The following is a 21,601-nucleotide window of genomic DNA, read 5'->3' on the forward strand; positions in this document are numbered from 1 at the left end:
GCCAGTTGATGGATATTTAAAACATACCAAAGACTGTACTGGAGGCATATTGTTCCATTTGCATATATGACATATTAATTACCTAAATTCATAACTATTGCATGTGCTGTGTTGCAATTAACATTATTCTAACCTGTCTGACAGCAAAAACATGTGTAATTATTGTTATATATAATTGTAAATAACTTCAGACAGTAAACAGTCAAATCCCATTCTGATGCTTAGCTTTCACTTCAACGAGACGTCTTTATGACTTTTGGATACCTAAAAGTTGCTGTCATGTGATTGGCTCACTTTCTATTTGTGTTAACCAGGAATTAAACAGTCATACCTAAGTGCATTTTTTTTGTCAAACAAAGGATTCAAATTCAAAGATAAAGAAACAGAACATATTTTGGGGCTGCTGAAAAAAAACATTAAGGAAAAAAGTCCAACACCTATATGTGGTTGCATTCTGGTAGCCAAATGTTTTCAAAGTACCATTTTTAGACTTTTTATGAGTGAAAGTGGATGCAGTCAACTATCTGTTTCAACTTGGATTAATCACTGATAAAACAAATACTCAATGTGGAGCTTAAATCCATCGCTGCATTGGGAATTCCCTTAGGAGTTTATTTGTTTTGACTAGGCCAGAGAGACGTAAGAGTTTCGTTCTGAAGTTTCCGGCTGTAACTATTATGAGCCACATGCCAATGATTTGCATTACCGGTTGGTTGACACGCTGCATTCATTACTCACTACACTAGAACAGAATTAACAGGTTTGCATGTAACAAAGGCATGCCACAGGGCTGCTGGTACACACAGGGTTTGTACACTTTTCCTGCGCGGTGTTTGAACTGTTTAGAAGCAGTAGAGCTTTCTGAGCTATCTAAAATTTTAGCTTCATCTAAAACTTCTACCCGTATGTTAGACCCAATCCCAACCAAGTTGTTTAAGGAGATATTCCCTTTGATCAGTGGCCCTGTTTTAGACATGATTAATCTATCCTTAGTAAATGGATATGTACCACAGGCTTTTAAAGTAGCTGTTATTAAACCTTTACTTAAGAAACCCTTTCTTGATCAAGATACGTTAATAAATTACAGACCTATAGCTAATCTTCTTTTCTAATCTAAAATTCTTGAGAAGTTAGTTGCTAATCAACTATGTGAACATTTACAAAAAATTACCTATTTGAGGAGTTTCAGTCAGGCTTCAGAGCTCATCATAGCACTGAAACAGCTCTGGTGAAGGTCACTAATGATATTCTCATGGCCTAAGATAATGGTCTTGTGTCTATACTTGTCCTGTTAGATCTCAGTGCTGCGTTTGATACAGTTTATCACAATATTCTCCTAGAAATACTTGAACATACTGTAGGGATTAAGGGCATTAGGCTGGTTTAAATCTTGTCTGTCTGACAGATACCTGGGAGTTCATGTTAATAATAAATCTTCAAACTAGGGCCACTTGTGGAGTACCACAGGGTTCAGTCCCTGGGACCAATTCTCTTCACTACATATATGCGTCCAATTGGTAACATTATCAGACAGCATGGAATTAATTTCCACTGTTATGCTGATCACACTCAGCTATATTTATCCATAAATCCTGATGAATCCAATCTATTACTTCAACTACAGGGATGTCTTGATGACATCAAAAGCTGGATGATTTTAAATTTCCTGCATTTAAATTCTGACAAGACAGAAGTTGTAGGAAGAACGGACCCCAATAGACAATACCTTGTCCAACCCAAAACAGTTGGGCATGAAACAACCAAAACTGCGGCTGTACAAAATACCAAAGGGGTGAAATGACCAGTGCACAAAAACTCAGTAAAAAAAAGTTTCAGAAAGATTGAGAGCTGGTTTGTGTATTTATAAAATAAAATAAAAAGAACAACGCAATCTTTTTTGCTTCTCTTCTTTATAAAAGAAAGCAAATGCAGATGTCTGTTTGATTTGATATTTACCTTGAAGGTAGTAAACTGAGAAGTGTGCTAATATGATGAAAGATTTCATCAGGTACCTTTGAAACCTGCTCTGCATGCGCAGCTGATATTTAGTTTTGCATGTTGTTAGACGAGGTGAGCGCCGGGCAGCGGTAATAAGGGAAAAGGTCTTTTCAGCCATTTGGACCCACTACGTTATTACTTGTGGGTGTCTGCTGCTGTTGGCTCATTAACAGCTAGCCTCCCAGTAATGATAGAGCTGTGTAAACAGCACACAGAAGCAGCTGCGGGGAATTAGAAAGGTGTTAAACATTCAAAGACTGATGGAATCGTCGGTGTAATAGGCAGGACAAGAGAGCAGGTGTTTAATGAATAGCTGATGAGTGCAATCAATATGAATGAGTGAGTAACAAGAGCCACTCACTTAGTACCTGCACATATTGACAGCGTCAACACAGGATAATGACAGTCAGTCTTTGGGAAGCTAAAAAAGGGAGGTCTGTGCACCTATTCCTGCACTGCAGTCTGTTAGAGGCAGGCTAATAATGAGCAATAACCAACAGCCTTCTTATTGTTTAAGCTTTTTATCAAACCCTCCTGGTTTTCAGGATGATCAGAGTTTAAACTAATGAATGCCACATCATACCCGTTGTGGATTCCTCCACAAATCTATGTTTGCGAAGAAATACGACAATTGTAGTCTGTGCGGGGAAATGTCAACGCACTGTGTAGACCCTGTCCAAGATTCACCTAATGTCTCTTTGTTTAATTCTGTCCAATCGTGCACTTTCATCATGCTCGTTTCTCACCAGCACAGATGGTGCCGGCGGCGCAAGCACTGATCGGAGGATCACGGCGTGGACAGATGGCAGCCATGGCACGGCCTGGGTGAGTAGTGGCTGTCTCAAAGCAACGTGCTAAATGCAGCGGGTGATCAGAGCAATATGCTGGTGCCAACGTCCTGCTGAGGAGGAATTCTGATCAGCCAAAGGCTTCTATTCCTCGGGTCCAGGCAACCGTTGTCTTATTGGTTAACTTACCCAAATCTTTAGCAACAGGATTTAGTTAATCCCTACACCATTCATCTTTATTTTCTTGAAAAAAAAAAAAAAACACCTATAATCTAGAGTGCAAAACCACAAGCTCCAACAAACTATTTCTCCGAATTAGAACACAGATTGTTGGTCTGTACCCTGGTTAAAAGTATTTCCAAATCCAAGTCAGACAGTTCAATCTTTCTCTCGCCTTCATCCTGACAGAGGACAAAGTCTCAATAACACTCCAGCTTAGTAAAACTACACCAGTCTGTGACTTTTCTACCTCCTCCTAATTGCTTTAACAGCAGTGCTAACACAATGCCATAAACACCTAAAATAAGTTTCTTGCCTAGCTTCATAATAACCAACTTAATGTCATCCATTATTTTTCTTTAATAAAGATAATAAATCTTGAACTTAGTCAATGTGTTGCTAGCAAACAGTTTAGCTAACGATAGGTTAGCTACGTTAGCTGGGCTGATTAGGAAGGAAATACTGAAGATTCTTCAGCTAATGGTGATATTATGAACCTCTGTTAGTCAACACTGATATCTGGGGACAATCAGTTTATAATTCATTAAAGGGAGGCTTGTGCAATCTATAATGTACGAGAGTTCTCAATGAGCCATGCACCACAACAGATGTCAACTGAAAACCTTGATTTTGTTTTACTTTAAGAACTACTCACCCGCAGCGTACATGACTGCAAGCATGATGGAGGAGATCCACGCGACCTGACTGGAGGAGGCATCGAAGATGATCTGAATGTCTTTGAAGAAGACCGTGATGGCTTTGGGAAAGGCGTAGGAGAAGCCGATGGAGATGAAAGATCCCAACACCACAGCCCACCCCCACCCACCGTCAGGTGGGGGCACTGCAGCAACTGTGGTGGGGGGTGGCATCACTGGCCCACCTTAAAGCTGAGTTTTCACTGTAATGACAGACAAAAACGAGGAAGGTTAAAGACAAATGAGTAGAAAACTTGCAGTTAAGCATTATGAAACCCCGGCCTGGGGTCTTTCTGCATGGCATTAGCATGTTCTCCCTGTACATGTGTGGGGTTTCTCCAGGGGCTCCAGCCACATGCCACAGTCCAAGAACATAACGGTTAGGGTAATCAGTCTCTCTAAATTGATGTTAGCTGTGAATTAGTGTGTATGATAATTTGTCCTGTGTGTCACTATGTTGCCCTGTGATGTACCGGCGACCTGTACAGGGCGGACTGCGCAACTCACCCAATGACCGCTGCAGATGGGAACCATTGAGTTCTGAACTCCAAAAAGAGAAACCTCGAGAATCCAACACAAGCTCCAGATGACAACAACTGGTAAAACAAGCTCGATGTCAGGTGGAACAGTTGAGCCCAAGATTACCCTGACCGTTGAGCTAAGAAAAAGGGATGAGCTCATCCACAGGTCCAGGGCCCAAGCCTGGTTTATCGAGAGGCGACAAAAAAAGGACCCAAGCAAAAGGGAAGACCTGTCTTTTCAGCACTGTTTTCTGAGTTAGAACCTGCCGGGCCTAAAAGGCTTTCCTCCTTTTGAATTCAACTTCTTCAAAGCTTTGTTTTAATGTGAGAAACATACTGATAAAACATTTCATAATATCACACCTTTTATTGAACATTCAGTTTCAGTTTCCTCCAGAATTAACCTTCAATTTTAGTCTGTTTCTTTACCTAATTATTGATTACAAACATATTACTGATTACTAATAGGTTAATTATTAATTTTAGAAATGACTAGTTAAAAAGCAACCCTTTTATCACGCTGCAAGTGGCTGTAGTGTGGTTCTCGTATGACACAAATGAGATAGATACATTTTATAAATGAGACTAATAAGATAAACGCAACCAAGCAGCCATATTAATTGGTAGATTTAGAGACAAAGGGACAGTTATAGGAAAGTGTCCCGGATTGTTGAAGACAATTTAAGGGGCCAGGACCTATTTACAGGACACACACATCCACGTAACCACAAAGCTTCGTCCTCAGTGTCATTCAGGTGCAACACCTGTCAACTGTAAAGCAACGTTCCTGAGCTCCATTCCTGGGATCATAAACGTATGCAAATGTTTGCACCCATGGCTCGAAGGGTTGAACTCACTGTACCTGAGAGACCAGGCTTGCCCCACCCACTATTCACCTTGAGCCAACACCTCCAGCCTCGGGAGATAATAGGCACATTTCTGCATGAGGGGATCAGGTGACAGAAACGTAAAATTAGGTCAGGCGGTGTGTTCAGAGTCAACACGCCTGAAGTACCAGCACATACACCAGCAGCGACTGTCTGCAGTGGCATACTAAACGAGCCATAAAAAGCCAACGGCTACACATTCATAAAAAAAGATTAGAACGTGCGCAGAGAATGTGAAATGATTTAGGTCTTTATCAGTCAGTTTAACAGTCGGCCGTCATTTTGAGATGTATAGTTAACTAAAAGTGCTGGCGGCCTGCCACGCTTTTCAAACGACCCACAGGTTTGACAGGACAATGACATGCAAACCTGAACGAAGCCAGTTTGAGTTGGTCTAATTATAGATGACTGTGAAATAATTACACATCTGCCAATTTTAACGTTGGGAATTAGAAAAGCGCCGCCTGCTTACAGAGCGCATGGTCAAGCCTGACTTTGCTTACATGGCAACATCTAGAGTTCTTATCCCAAACACTCCGATGATTTAGGAGAAATACGTCATAGAATGTCTACGAAAAGTTATGTTATTTCTGTGATCCGATGATAAAAGTGAAACTCAGAAATGATGTTGCTCTGTCTCACAAAAACGGAAATACTTCAACCTGATATTTCTGGTCATTTTGGTGGTGAGCAGGTTCAGCAGCTTTAAATGCGGAACAACCGGATTCCACAACAGCTTCATTGAAACATGTCATAAGAGTGCGACACTCCCAACAATCCCTCCTCCCATACATACAAAACCAGTTACTTCACATGGCCTCTGTGAAATCTCCTGAACTACCTGCACCGTCATAGGGTTCGTTCATTGTTGCAATACTGCATCTACACACCTGCACCGCTCATGGTCTTACGTCTAACTTTTCTGTACATATAAAATACATTTTGTTCAATTTCCTTCTATATTTATGATGACAAATACTTATATTTATGATGTTTCTCTTGTGTCTTCTGTTTTTACTCGGAGCCTGGTGATAAAACTTCTCTCAAATGGACGTTGTGAATGTGCGGTTTAATTGACAATGTCTGTCTCAGTCTAGATTATGGCCTATAGATACTGAAAACCCAAAACTAAGTTTCTCAGAAAATTTGAATATTACATCAGACCGAACTAAAAAACTATTTGTAATCCAGAAACGCAGACCCACTCAAAAGTATGCCTGTGTATTATAGAATATATGCACGACTCTCGTTCTGGGCTCCTTACTGCATGGACTACAGTGTCGGTTTGGCATGGCGTTGAGGGAGATCAGCCTGTTGATTTACTGAGCAGCTCACGAAGCCCAGATTGCTTCAATAGCAACCTTTAGTTTTGAACTTAGCGTTGGCTCTAATATCGCTTCTCTTTTTCTGGACAAGAGCCCATCCAACCAAGCACAATGACACCATGGTCATTGGAACACTTTTAGCAGCGGGCAGGTGCCAAGTCCTGCTGGGAATTTAAATCCTTTCCACTCTTCCTCCAGACTCTGGGACCTTGATTTACAGATAAAATGCAAAATGAATTTTCTTCTGAAAAGAGGACTCTGGAGCACTGAGTAACATTTGGTTCTCGTTCTGCTTTCCCCAGGAAAGAGGCTTCTGACATTGTCTCTGGATCAGGAGTGGCTTATAGTTCATGTCTGTGTGAAGTGGCTTTTGACATGTTGGCTTCAAGCCCGGTCTACAGTTTCTGTTTTTGGGATGTGCTTCACAATCCCCCTGACACTGAGGATCGATCCGCATTGTTTGTGCACCTTTATCTACCCGGTGTCTTCCTTCCACTTAGCTTTCCACGCTCTGAAAAGAGAATGTTGAAACAACTCAAATGAATTGCTTCAATTAGTAACCAGTGAGGCAAAATGTTGGGTTTTCATTAGGCCATAATCATCACAATTAACAGAAATAATGGGTCTGTACGTTACTCTAAATATTTGAATTGAATTATTGAGATAAATGAACTTTACCACGATATTCTAATTGCTTGGGATCATTCATTCTAGTTCATTAGAACAGGTATGAGCCCACAACTATGTAACTTTAGCCTTTTGATTAGCTTTTAATTGTTTAAATTAGTTTCCACAGAGACATGTTAATTAGAAGACACAAATCTGAGACACAGACAGAAGGTCTAAAAATGCAGCTTACCTTTGAACACGGCTTTTATCCGGCTCTGCTGTCAGCCATGAGGTAAAGCCAATCTTACAAGTTTAACCACCCAGCCACGCTTTCGTTCCAAACAAGCTGGATAAACATGTCAAAACTGAACTTTTCAAACATTAATTGCTATTCACAGATTCTATTTTCTTACGTCTCGATATTAGAATCCTTGAATAATAAAGGTTGTCCCCTAATCTGAGCTGGTGTCTGATAGAGGAACTCCACAGACCACAAAGCAGCGAGCATGACTAAAACCACGGAGCCTCTACCAGTGAGGATGACTCTTCAGTTTCTAGAGTGCGTGTGAGTGACTCATGACAATAATCCTGCAGAAACGAGGCTACTCTCCTTCCTTGTCTCTGCTCTAATCTGGTTAGGTTGCAATAAAGGGAAGACGCAAGCAAACCAGGTCAGACTATATTAAGCAGCAGGACAGCATTACCTGCGCACACACTTCCTGCGCCAGTGGTGACTTTGCCAAATGGAATGTGCTTTAGAATTACAAAAGGACTTTTTGACTGAAACAAATCAATGAAAACATTCAAAACTGTGCATATGTAGATTGATTGGATGGTCATTTATGCAAGATTATAGCATATGAACATTTAAATTATGTTAATATAACAATTCTTACCTAAATTATACTGACACTTATTATTTCATTATTTAATTCTCTCTCTGAGAGTCATTTCTTCCACCATGAACCACTTTTTTGCACTGCTTGTTCCTTTATTATATTTATCTGTACCAAGTCAAATCATGTCAAGTTTATTTGTATTGCGCATTTCAGCAGCAAGGCGGTTCAAAGTGCTTTACCAACAGTTCCCTTAACAGCAGTAAAACTTTAAAATATATCTTACAAAACGTATCATTTACATCTAACCTTTGGGGATTGGCTTTTTTTAATAAGTGAAAAATGTTACACATTTGGTGGCATCCGACATCTTGTTATATTGCCACACATGTTGTCTTTTTTGTGCTGGGCCCGCCTCGCGCGACAATGATCGCCGCAGATAGGCAGATGTAGTCGCAATATTGCACACATTAATATTATGATGACATTTGCAATTCCCTACATTGTGCAGCTCTAATGTAAACATACACGATGAAGCAGATTTTGTGGAACATCCAGCCCTGTCACGTCTACGAAGTAATGCATGTGTGTGAATGAAGGGTGCAACATTTTCATTCTGCTACTGCTTCCCCAAGGGGTCAATTGATCATCGGCTAAATCGCTTCTCAGGTTGCCCTGCCTGTGGAGCCAGTTTGGCCTTCAAAAGGTGGGTGAAACTTGTGCCGACAGAGGTTCTGCATAGTGTAGCAGGAGATTTAGTAATTTCATCAGTATTCAAACAACTGTACCATTGAATTTTTTTGTCAATTCCAAACATTCTGTGTCAGCCTGTTTTAGATGGAGAATAAACTGCCCACAGTACACTAGCAGACTTTATTTTCCTAAAGCTACCTTTATTAATACGCTTTTGAAATAGGTAGTTACCCAATAACGTGAAGGCGGTAGAAGTCTTTTTTGGAAGTCTTTATTTTAAAGCAGCTTCTACTTTTTCCTAACTGCCATAAATTAGTGTATCAATAATTCATTCAACTGGAAATCCGTTTGTGGTTGTGGCTTATCTGGCAGCTACAGGTGAGACGTGGGCAAAAATGGACCGGTCATTGGTCCATCATAGGATAAGGACAGTAACACAAGACGAGACAAATAACCGTGTACCCACGTTAAAGAGCAATTTAGAACTGCCAGTTAACATACCAGGACTGTAGCTGGCGAATTGTACAGCTTTAAATTGCTTTACAGAGTGCATGACTTCATAGCTAAGAAAAACTAAGTTTGTGTATGGAACTGTAATTCGGTAATATCAGTCCCTTGTATTTCTCTTTTAATCAAAGTTAGAGATTAAGCTTTTTATTTTTACTACGGCTCCACACAGAGGATCTAATCCATGCTAATCAGATTACAGACAGCAGCTCTCAGTGGAGATGCTGGTTTGGACTGAACGCAACAGCAATGTATTGCATTTTCTTGTAATCCATAAGCAGCTTAAGTTGATGGGTTTGAATATGAAGCTGTGAATAGAAGGGCCATAAAGGAGCAGTGGGTAGAGTTTAAAAAAAGCAACAGTCCAGCTTTACAGAGCGTGCTTATAATGAGCCCTTTAAGCACAGAGGAAGTAAAAAAAAAAACGCAAAGTCACTCTTCAGTCATTACAATGTCAACACTTTCTAATTTTGCTTCCAATAGCTGAAGTTAATAGAAGTCATCTCTGCTGTGTCCCTAACTGACTGGTTCTAGTGAGTTCTAATGGGTTTATAGAGTTTCAAAGCAATGGATTAAATCAGATGAGTTAAACTGACACAAACTGACCAGAAACAGTGATCCTAATCCACAAGAAATAACCCAACAGCACTTGCCTGATATCTCAGTATATTTCAAACCTTTAACTTGACTTTAACAAAAAGCAAAGAAGCACACATTGATCCAGGAATCCTTTCAATGTGTCACAGCTAAAAGAATGCCAGATCAGGTCTACCTAATATGAAGAGAAAAAAGTTAAAAGTTGAAATAGCAATCAATGCAAAATTGTTCTCAGTAGGAGAACTTAGTAGAGTGAAAAAAATAGATCTTCATGTCCTCCTGCAGGCTAAGCCTTTTGCAGCATAAGTATAGAGATAGCCACTCTACCTACTTGCTTTGTGAAAAAGGAATGTTTTAAGCCTAGTCATATAACATAGAAAGGATTCCTGGGTCAATGTGTGCTTCTGTGCTTTTTGTGTTTCTGCTCTGTCTTCCCAAACCCCCAGTCGGTCGAGGCAGATGACCATTCACACTGAGCCTGGTTCTGGTTCTGCTGCATGTTTTCTTCTCTATTAAAGGGGAGATTTCCTCTCCACTGTCACTTCATGCATGCTCAGTATGAGGGATTGCTGCAAAGCCATTGATAACGCAGAAGAATGTCCCCTGTGGCTTTATGCTCTCTCAGGAGGAGTGAATGCTGTTTGTCAAGACTTGATGCAATCTACTGGGTTTCCTTAGATAGGAAACATTTTGACATATCAACCAATAGACTTTCTAAAGTGCCTTGATATGACATGTATTGTGAATCGGCGTTATGTAAATAAAGCTGAATTGAATTGAATAGTCTTAAAAGTAGACAGGGTGTCTGCCTCACAGACCAAAACTGGGAGTTGGTTCCACAGGAGAGGAGCCTGATAGCTAAAGGATCTGCCTCCCATTCTACTTTTAGAGACTCTAGGAACCACCAGCAGACCTGCGGTCTGAGAGCGAAGTGCTCTGTTAGGAACATACGGGGTAATCAGAGCTCTGATATATGATGGAGCTTGATTATTAAGGGCTTTATACGTTAGAAGAAGAATTTTAAATCATATTCTTGATTTAACAGGAAGGCAATGGAGGGAAGCTAGAACAGGAGAAATATGATCCATCTTGTTGATTTTCATCAGAACTCTTGCTGCAGCATTTTGGATCAGCTGAAGGCTTTGAACTGCATTTTGTGGACTTCCTGATAGTAAAGAATTACAATAGTCCAGCCTTGAAGTAACAAATGCATGGACCAGTTTTTCAGCATAGCTCCTGGAAAGAATGTTTCTAATTTTGGAAGAACGACGGGGGTGAAAAAAGGAAACCCTGGAAACCTGTTTAATATGGGATTTAAATGACATGTCTTGGTCAAAAATAACACCTATTTTTTTTACTTTATTACTAGAGGCAAATTTAATGCCATTTAGATTAGGTGATTGATTAAGCAGTTTATTTTTTTAAGGACTTTGGACCGGAGATTACAACTTCTGTCTTGTCAGAATTTAAAAGCAGAATATTTAAGGTCATCCAGGTTTTAATGTCATCAAACCATGCCTGTATACTGGATGCTAAGGTAACTTGCACACGCCTTAGTTACATTACTGCTGCACCATCATGCATATTGCACATTATATTATAACGTGTCTGTAAGTAGGCTGGAGTCTTTTGTACTGCTTTGTGCAATATCTACTTTGGTATTTACTTTTTCTGTTTTTTAAGAGCTAATTTTTAGATTAGACTAGTTTGTTCTTTTTCCTTCTTTTTCTTTACAAATCATTGTGTGTCTCTATCTGTGTCTTTGCCACTGTCACACCCGAATTTCTCCATTGCGGGACATATAAAGGAATTCTTATCTTATCTTATCTTATCATAAAGCTGTAAGCATGAAACGGTCAGCGATAATAAACTGGTTTACAGCACATACAAAGTTTTAACAATATAATCAGATGGTTAGGTTGAATGAAAATTTGAGAAATGTAATGCAAAAGTCTGTGTACAAACTACTACAAAGTTGTAAGTGTAAGCAGAGCAAGGGGGAGTGTTGGTCATCACAAATAGATTAGAATGTTGAGTTTGAAACCTAGTAACAACTGAGTAAATGACATCACGTTTTGTTTGCTGTTGCTACCGAAACAATAATTAAACTTTTTCCCTCTAATGTTGAGAAAGGACTTTGTGCTAACGGGTACATGTCCAGGCTAAAACAATCTCGATTATTTAACACAGAGTTCCCCATTCTTTAGATCACTTCCCACCGGACCAAATTCATCCAAATTAGTCGGGATATGGATGGTCTCCTCAGGACCACATGAAGAAAAATAACTTAGCAACTGTGGCGTCTCCCGTTTTAAACATTTGTGTACACATATCTAAGTCTTTGCCAGAATACTGACAAGCTCAGTAGGCTACGTCCTCTTGAGGGGTCGTAAACTGGAGGCCAGCCCACCGATATTTGTTTGAATAATGAACATCTGAGATCACTGTGTTCATGCCCAACACGCTCTTAATAGACAGCCATGGGGCACAACAACTACGGCCCCAAACTCAGATCATCCAATCAAAATACTGGAAATGCAGAAGTTATGTTTACGTTCTGTTGGATAGTCTGCAGCTATCTAGCATTAGCTGTCCTTGCTAACTACTAAGACAAGAACCAAAACAGGTGAGTGACCCTTTATTTAAAATTTTGTGAATAAAAAATGTTTCACTTTTGAATTAGATAAAATGTAATTTCTAGTGTGTTGGTTTGTGATGATTTATCTGGCTCATTTAAAGGAGCAATAAGTCATTTGTCACCTGGGATGGAAGTAACATTCCCTAAAAACAATCAGTCCTCTACATCAATAATGTTTCAGTCACGGTTTTCTCCTTTCAAACCTAGAACTACGGTCCGGTACTACTTCGATTCTAAGTGTAGCCCGTGTTTACTTCCTGCTTCCTGAGCCAATCGTATGAGAGTTCCCGGCGCAGCGTTTCGTATTTTATTTTGGCAAAAGAGCAGCAGCCTGCAAATATGGAAGCCAGTAAGAGAAGCGGACCAGAAATAGAAAATAATTCATCATACACACCTGTCCTGTGGAAGTAAAAACTCAACGGACCGTTGAGAACATGGCAGGTGTCTGTGAAAGGCATTGCGTATGTGTTGTATGTGTAGGTGTAATTGTTGACAACGATTTTAACCACTTGGTGTCATTATTGTTTCTTTAAAGTTCATCAGTCAGGTGGAATTCTAAGTCGAGCACTGGTAATTAAACATTGGAGAACAAACAGCATAATAATAATATCCAAGAAACACGTAATAACGACATGTCAGGGAGAAAGTTGTGCACACGTTTAAAGAAGGGCTGAGGTTCTGTTGTCTACATAAAGTTACCGGCTCGGCATGGGTAGTACTTTTTCAAAGGAGCCGCTAAGGTATCTCTGGAGAAGCTGCCGAGATCCCCAGATAAAATGAGAGAACTTGTGGCAACAGGTTTTTGATACAAAAGCATTCATACACCTTGCACGAATGCTTTTGTAAGGCACTGTACACCCCTAATAATATATATCCTAAAATGTTCTGGACAGTCAAAGACATAAATAGTCTATAACTACCCCTTTTTTTTTTTACAATGTTCTTAAGGTTGAGCACACCACTCCTACAAACTGCCCTGACAGAGCAAACGTCTTATCAAACAAATTCAATTATATATAATATTGTTACCCCACCATCAGAAAGACTAAACAGAAGTCAGTGGTGAGTCATCACAATGAGCTACATATGGAAGGAGGAAGTAAGCAAGGTTTGCACCCTGTAGAGGGGAGGCGGGGGGGTAGAGGGTTGGGGGGGGGGGGGGGGGGGGGGGGGGATCGAAACTACTCTGAACCATCTTTGCAGAAGAGAGCCAAAAATGTCGACATTTAGTCATGTTTCTGTTATTCAGCACACATGTTGTGCATTATTCTAACATTTAGAGGGAAACGCGAAATATAGCCTACATGTAAATATTATATTATACATAATCTATTTTTAAAATCCTGCACACAGACACAATGTGAGATAACCAAGTGAGAAAATGGATCTCTCTCTCTCTCTCTCTCTCTCTCTCTCTCTCTCTCTCTCTCTCTCTCTCTCTCTCTCTCTCTATATATATATATATATATATATATATATATATATATATATATATATATAGATAGATAGATAGATAGATAGATAGATAGATAGATAGATAGATAGATAGAGATAGATATATATATATATATATATAGATAGATAGATAGATAGATATACTAAATCTTAGGCTTATATCTCCTGAAAATATGCTAAATGACCATGTTCCTTCAATTACTCATGGCCAACATGAAAATGGAGTGTGGTTAATTAGCATATTTTTTGAAGATTTAAGTCTGAGATTTAAAACTTAAATATAAGGTATTTAGTAAAAAATAATTATCCTTAAGATATAAACTCTGTATTTAGATATAAGATTTCGATTTAATATTTAGATTAAACATATACATTTAGATTTAGTTAGAAGATATATATTTGGATATATGGGGGACTTCAAGCAATTCACAGCATCCTAAAGAGTTTAGTATTTGCATAAAACCATTGGGACAACTTAAGTTAAACACCTACCTGATAAACAAACTTTCCAAAGAGGTAACCTGACCTGTACAGTCAGCAGGTTCCAGTGTGACCATCACCCCCCCCCCCCCCCCCCCCCCCCCACCCACCCTTATGGAATCTCATGCAGGGACTTAAAGTTATGGCAACGCAAGATACGCTCTAAGGACCCCTCAGTATAGTAGCACCGACTTTGTTTGACGGAGTTAAGATAATTATGGACTCTCTGAAGGTTGGACTAAAGCACACATGGTTTACAGTAAACACAATGACGTTGTCCCCTGGATAAACATACTTGACCTTGCTTTAAAAGCAAAGGAGAAGTGGCGAAGAGACTTCCCACTTCTTCAGCTTCCCACTGACGGAACAGTCAGGTGATCTTTTTGTAAAATACATTCATGTGAAAATGCCCTTTCTGCTAACCACTCAACCTTTTCACTTCAAAGCCCTTGAGCTCATTTCTGAACATGAGCCTGGAAATAAAAAAATAAAAAAAAGTCCCCTTGGCGTTTCCATGTGGGCTGCCAACACCTACATTCAGCAGCCTATCCAGGGCTTGTGTGCTCCCACACCTCTCAGACCACATGGTCAGAGGCTTATGGTGTTTCTACCTCTCTGTTGTAAATTAGTAAACCTCTCAAACTATAAAAAACACAAAGTACTTCACAACAGACTAGTGAAATAAACACATTTAAAACAAGACTGAATCATCAAAAGGAGAGCTTCAAAAATAGGAGTTCAACTGGTTCCTAACAGAAACCAATCTCAGGTCTGAAGGAAGAGCGTTTTGCACTCTGGGGCCACAGAGTGCAATTCTTTTGTACAGTGACCTTGAGTGTCCAGAAACGCGGCTCTTAAATAAAATTTATTATTATTATTATTATATTATTATTATTATTATTATTATTATTATTATTATTATTATTATTATTACATACAAGTAGCTGCAACAAAAAACCTGTCTGACAGGTATGAACAGAACCAGTACAAAGCATCGAAGATTTACTTAATGTGCAAATGCATCCAAGATGTGTTTAGTTGAGAAAAAATAGCTATGATTTATTTAGCAAATGGTACACAGAAGCTTAGTCTTATCTGCAGTTTTCCCCCCAATTACTAAGAAAGAAAAGCAAAGCGGAAGCAATGTTTAGGCTCCAGAGATTTTTGAATTCAAGAGAACAAGACGGTAATAGCAATATTTTAGGGAGAACTAATCTCCTTTTTTTCTTTGTTTTAACAAATACAAGAAAGCTTTTACAAAACAAAAACTTAGTTCAAAGAACCTTTAAGCAGAATTAAGTTTAGGTTCTACTAGTATTTTAGATTCTTAACTGGAGATGATCAATTTCTGTCAAGATTCGTTCTAAAACTATGAAAAAGCATTTTGGCTTATTGCCAGCAGAAAGCTGCAAAGTTACTGCTAATTTAGCAGAATAGCAGTTCCCCAGTCAGTGGTATTCCTACAATGCCAACTGTACACATTTTGTCTTCCCCTCTGTCAATGTTTTTAACAACCACTGTTACCATGCTAATTATTTAAAAGCGGTGCGGCGTATTCAGTTCTAATTTGTGTTGTCACCCAGCCAAAATACCTCACAGTAGTCAACTTCATCAACACAACCGCAGGAAAATAAGGACACAATAAATCTTAGTATAGTTTGAATAGTACATACTTCCCTTAGATGAGCAATATTGTGGCGTTTTAGTAGATTTCGAGATCTAATTACACTCCTAGTCATTAATCTGAACGGATTGAAATATTAAGAAGAAATGATTTTTGCTACTTTTTAACAGCACTTTGAGGTTATGCACTGCTGCCGCTAACACAAAGGCAACAACATGCACTAAAGAAGACTACTTGGAAGTCAGAATTTCAACTTGGACCATTTTTGTCAGTCTGGTCAATAAGTTCAACAGTTAATACAACAGCACGCCATGAGGCCTCTTTATCTCGTCTGCACAGACTTCTTCAAAAATGAGAGATAGGCTGGAACCAGGGATGCACTGATATGAAACTTTGGGCTGTTGTGCAATCAAGCCATGAAGAATAAAATCAGTTAAAGTTTAAAACCACTGAAATGTGAGACTTTTACAGGCCCCGGGGGACTGTCTCTCACAACAGGGAGGCCACTGTATAAAGACTTACAACCCTCTTTCATGCGCAGCACTAGCGGGACACACACACTAAAGAGACCTACAATGGCCAATCTTAGTACGGTACATCCCTGCCCTTTCCATCATCGGAACTTGAACAGGCGACTACCATGAAACAGGCTGTGTATTATCTTTCTAAGCTGTGCAGGAGAAAGGCTGACCCTGGAGCAAACCACACCTCTGCCGTCCAGAGATCCACATGGTGCAGCCACCGCACCGCTGCGCTTCCTACAGCCTGAGACCCGCATGTAGGATTGGGAGCCGCCTCCTCACAGCCCCGCTTTCGTGCTAGCCGTCTGCTCGCTGCTCAGATAGCCAGCTGTACCTTGGCGTAATTCACTGCAACCGGGCCCCCCGTTGCCACAACCAGAGACAATGGCAGAGGTTTGGCAGAGAAATACACAGGGAAATTTAGAATGGCTTACTTAATGTGTTTTCACAGTGTTTTTTGAAAACACCTGGCGCTAACAGGCATAGCCATACCTCTCAACTTTTGACGACTGTTGAGAGTGAGATTGTTGATGGGGGGGGGGGGGGGGGGGGGGGGTGCTGTTGATCGATTGAAGATGGTCCAACGGGGGGGGGGGGGGGGGGGGGGGGGTTGGGGGGGGGGGGGGTGCTGTTGTTCGATTCAAGACGGTCACTATTTTAGACGGACTTTGCTTTCATGTTACAGTTTGTAATAACACATGACGACTTACCATTTAATTCGCACGCAACACGGACCGTAGAAGTGTTTCACTTTGGATGACGGAAACTTGTTTGCGCGGCGGCGGTCCTTGGAGCTGTGTTACCTCTACTACTGGACGTGCGGAAACCATTGCACCGCAAATTGGTTCCGCCATGACGCGAAGCGTCCGTACGCGTGCGTTTCAAGAGTGAGATTTTCATTGTAAGATTGACATTTTCAAAGTAAGGCGTGTCAGCGTGTGCAATTGATGAAATGCGTGTGTCACACGCAGTTGTCCTGTCCTGTCATATTTCCAGAAGGGTTTTCTACATCAATGGGATATCAATGTTTGTGGCGTCCGGTCCACTCATTACGACCAAATACAGTTTATAAGTATTTTTTAATTAGCTTTGAATGTCTGCTAGCATAGTGCTATTAGCTCCCCGGATTACATTAGTGCTACCACGAGTCAACGCAACTACGGTTTGTTTTAAACATAAAGCTTGTTTTCGTCTCAGTCCGCCATCGTTTGATAGTGCGATGAGCATTAGTACATCATTAATAGGTAAGATTAATGTTGACTTAATGGTGTCTTTTATAACTTTATGATTTACTCAACAAGCGAACGATCGCTACACCACCCCTAGCTTTCCGGTGGAATAATTGCATTAATTAAATCAACTGTCCTGAAGGTTATTGATTTTACTGAGCAAATCGTTCTTTAAAAAGGTATTTTTATTAAATAATTTTTTGTTTAACTCAGGATTTCCATTGTGAATGGGTTGAAACACATACCAGATGTTCTAAATTAGTCAAGCTAATTTAATCTCATTCCATATTCCTTAAGATGAACTTTAGTTCTCTAACTAAAATCTTCAGTGAACCAGGATTCAATAAATTATTCTGATAACGTTTTTCAACTATTTTATTTGTCCTTTTGTTGCTTTTGTGTGTACATAGTTCCTTTCTATATCTTAATTTGGCTTAGTAGTTTTAGTTAAGCTTCACTAGCCTAGTAGAGATGATTTGTCGATTTAAATATATGTTTATTCAGCTAAACAGCAGTCTATAGTGATGTTCTCTGGATGTTAATTTTATTTCTGTTAATACGTTTTTGAACTTGAAGAGAAGTTGTCACTCCTTGTTCTACATGTTTGCAGAGTTTGCTGTTAAAAGAACGCCAGTGCTCAAATGACCCTTTAAACTATTGTCTTAATATCAGCTGTTTGGACTGATATTCACCAGACAATACATAACAGACCAATAGTTATTTATTGAATAACTTAAAATAGAGCGTAACAATAGCACAACAACAGGATGTCTGCCTCGCGGACTAAAACTGTAAGTTGGTTACCCAGCAGAGGAGCCTGATAACCAAAAGATCTACTTCCCATTCTACTTTTAGAACCTTTATAATTACTCTCTACTTCAGAACCCAACTCTAAAAAATGCTCAACTCTAAAAATTCATATCGCTGTTACGGCTGATAACCTATTGTTACTGATATAAAATTCCCAATCCTTTTGAAACTGGGAAAGCAACCACACCGCTAACATTGCTTCTCTTTTTCAGTTAAACATCCTCAATCCTGCGCTGCACCACTATCACAGTCACATGGCCATCCCCCCCAAAAAATTATTTAAGGAAATATAGTTAAAAAGTATATTTACAGTATTTGGCTAGGTAAATGATTCACATGGCTGTATTGTAGATATGTAAAGTTCCTGAACTTGACGACAGGAAGTGGTGACACCTGGCCATCATGGTCTCCAGCACATCCCATAATAAACCGACAGAGTGTTGTTTCTGCACTTGACTTTGTGTGCAGATTCAACAGAGCAGATAGTGACTATAAACAGCTAGATATGGGATGTAGACCTGAATACACACAGCCAAAATTTGCAAGCCTTGACGGTATTGTTGATTTACCAAATTTCCTTCCCTGGACAACAGAGACACCGAACACTGCAAACACAATAACACCACAGAAGAGATCGAGTTTTGGAGGTCCTCTAACCCAGATGTCCAGCAATAAGTTTGGCCCTGGTCAAATACAATCACGCTATTTTTCTTGCTCCTTTTCCTGCTACTAAAAGCACTTTTTGACAATGCGACCCAGGGAGTCAGCCCATCCATCCCTGGATAGACCCACAGCAGTAAATTCATTTTTTGTGTATTGAACGAAATTGAGAAATCAGATATTTAAAAAAAAACATTATCAGATATTTTGCCCTAAAACAAAAAAATGGAGGGGGGGAGGGGGGGGGGGGCTCTGTGATATTGAATTACAATCCTATCTAAATTAAAGGAAGTTTTTTTAACATTTACAGATATTTAAGCATCGGAAATCACACACACACAGCAGTGGTTTCTCAAAAATCTGGCAATAATTAATATATATACAGTACAATGTGATTTATTGGATTATAGTCAGGTGTATGATCAACTTGTTATACCAAATAGGTGCTAATGGTCATCACTGTCACACGTAGGCTGAACCAGTATCATGAACTGAAACAGAGACAGCTGTAAGGGAAGCTTAAAACTGGGTGAGGAACAGCCAAACTCTGCTATCAAGCTGAGGTTGTGAAAGACAACCTCATGTCACGGCGAGATTTAGCACAGCAACAAGACACGAGGTAGTAATACTGCAAAGATTTGAAAAGCAGACTGGGGTTTCAAGACGTGCAGTTCAAGCTCTGTTGAAGAAGCACAAAGAAATGGGCAACGTTGAGGATCGTAGATGCCAAGGAAACCTAGTGAAGAAGATGAAATCAAGATTCATTAAGATTATTACCCTACAAAATGGGGAAGATGTCCAGCAGTGCCATCAGCACAGAACTTGCAGAAACCAGTGGGACCCAGGTACACCCAGCTACTGTTCGGAGAAATCTTGACAGAAGTGGTCTTTGTGAAAGAGTCGCAGCCGAAAAGCCATACGTGGAAATAAGGCCAAGTGACTCAAGTATGCATGAAAACATAAGAACTGGGGTGCAGAAAATGGCAAACTCTGAAAGACTCCATCCAGGGGTTCATTTAACAGGCCTTTTTAATGGGGTAGATTTCTACCCTGGAAAGCAGTTTTTAGCCTGTGCAGTGGAAACAGAGGGGGGAAGCGTGCCTTATCACATCGACTAACAGGTCCACTATCTGCCTAATATATCCCACCCACTAAATGCTGGCAAACTGAAGAAATAAGCAGCAACATTCACTTCGCCTCTCTCAAAGGTCGCAATGTTACGTCTGATTATATTGTAGTACGCTCCTGATGAGAGGTAAATTTTGTACTTTTACTTTATTGCATCTGGTTTTTATAACTTGTGGCCACAGAGGCCGCTGTTGAGTAGAGTCACAAGGGCGACGTCATGATGTTCTGTCACGATGTTTCATTTCAGAAAGAGGTCAATTTAAAAACAAATGCTGTGTGGCACATATTCTGGCTTTTATCAACCAGCCTAGGCCCGGTAACGCGCTTTCCGGCAGAATGTGGGGACCTGGCTGCATTTTCCCCAGTCTCCGAGCAGAAGCAGCTGGCTGTCACATCCTGCACCTGTAGGCAACCTGCTGCTTGAAGACAACTTCTCATCGCGTCCCGTCATGGTGGGGAAAAACTCACCGGGAGTCAAATCCGTCGCTGAAAATGTGCTGCAGCAGCGATGAGGGATTCCTCCGCCAGCCCTGCAGCTTAATCATATGATGCTGCTGCTGCTGATGATGTAAGGACAGGGACCGGATGAAGCCGGTCTTAATTCCCCTGGCCCGAGTAAGGGCTGAACCGGAGGGGGGCTTCAAAATGCAAACATTCCTACTCAGTCCAGCTGACTAGAACTCTGCGGGCTCGGATGTCCACCTCCCTCTGCGGGCACCTGAACGCATCATAAGATGTCTTCAGGCATCCAGCAAGGACACGCGAAGGATTCCCGTCAGCATGCAGCCCCCCTGAAACAGAAAGCTCCGCCGATCTTCCGGGTCGCCACGCGTAAACACGCACGTTAGCGTCTGTCGTTACCTTTGGGGTGAAATGCGGTCCGTCCGGGGGGGTGCGTCTCCGCGCTGCGTGACCTTCGCCGCGGGAAGATGCGGTGTGTCCGTGGGAACGGGGGTGGATGTGAGTTTGGAGTTTCCCTGAGAGTGGCTGGCTGAGCCGCTCCGGCGGAAAGGCGGCGGAGCTGCTGCTGCTGCTGCTGCTGCTGCTGCTGCCGCTGCTGCGAAAGGGCGGCGCTGAGCGGCGCGCCGCGGCACGGCGCGGCACGACGCGCAACTGGCGCTGGCGCAGATCAGGGCGGCTCAGACCGGCTCCATCGTTATTTCCTGATCTCGTGCATCATTCCTCCATCGTGCTGCAGAGGATCGCAGCGTATAGAGCTGCTATGAGCTCAACCCGCTTAGCTCTGGGTTGGAGAATAAGCGCAACGCTGCTGGGGTTCACGTTTATCCGCAGATTCTCTGCTTTTTATGGGGATTCTATGATGGCCGACACAAAGTAGTACATACATGCAAAGTGAAGGGAAAATAATACATTTTATGGA

The 21,601-nt window shown here is 40.8% G+C and overlaps 1 protein-coding gene across 3 annotated transcripts in view; it reads right to left on the minus strand.

The window, feature by feature from the left end:
* Positions 1 to 21,189, minus strand: part of zgc:165507 (solute carrier family 16 member 7) — a 29,801-nt gene extending 8,612 nt beyond the window's left edge. Inside the window, exons 1-2 of one of the 3 annotated variants that reach the window (XM_036148787.1) lie at positions 21,082 to 21,189; positions 3,661 to 3,903 (exon numbers count right to left, since the gene is read on the minus strand). In XM_036148787.1, the coding sequence (XP_036004680.1) occupies positions 3,661 to 3,874 (214 nt within the window). In that variant the 5' untranslated portion in view covers positions 3,875 to 3,903; positions 21,082 to 21,189. 3 annotated transcript variants of the gene reach the window in all.
* Positions 21,190 to 21,601: the final 412 nt, after the last annotated feature.

Source organism: Fundulus heteroclitus, chromosome 17 (genome assembly GCF_011125445.2).
Source record: "Fundulus heteroclitus isolate FHET01 chromosome 17, MU-UCD_Fhet_4.1, whole genome shotgun sequence".
NCBI classification, from domain to species: Eukaryota; Metazoa; Chordata; class Actinopteri; order Cyprinodontiformes; family Fundulidae; genus Fundulus; species Fundulus heteroclitus.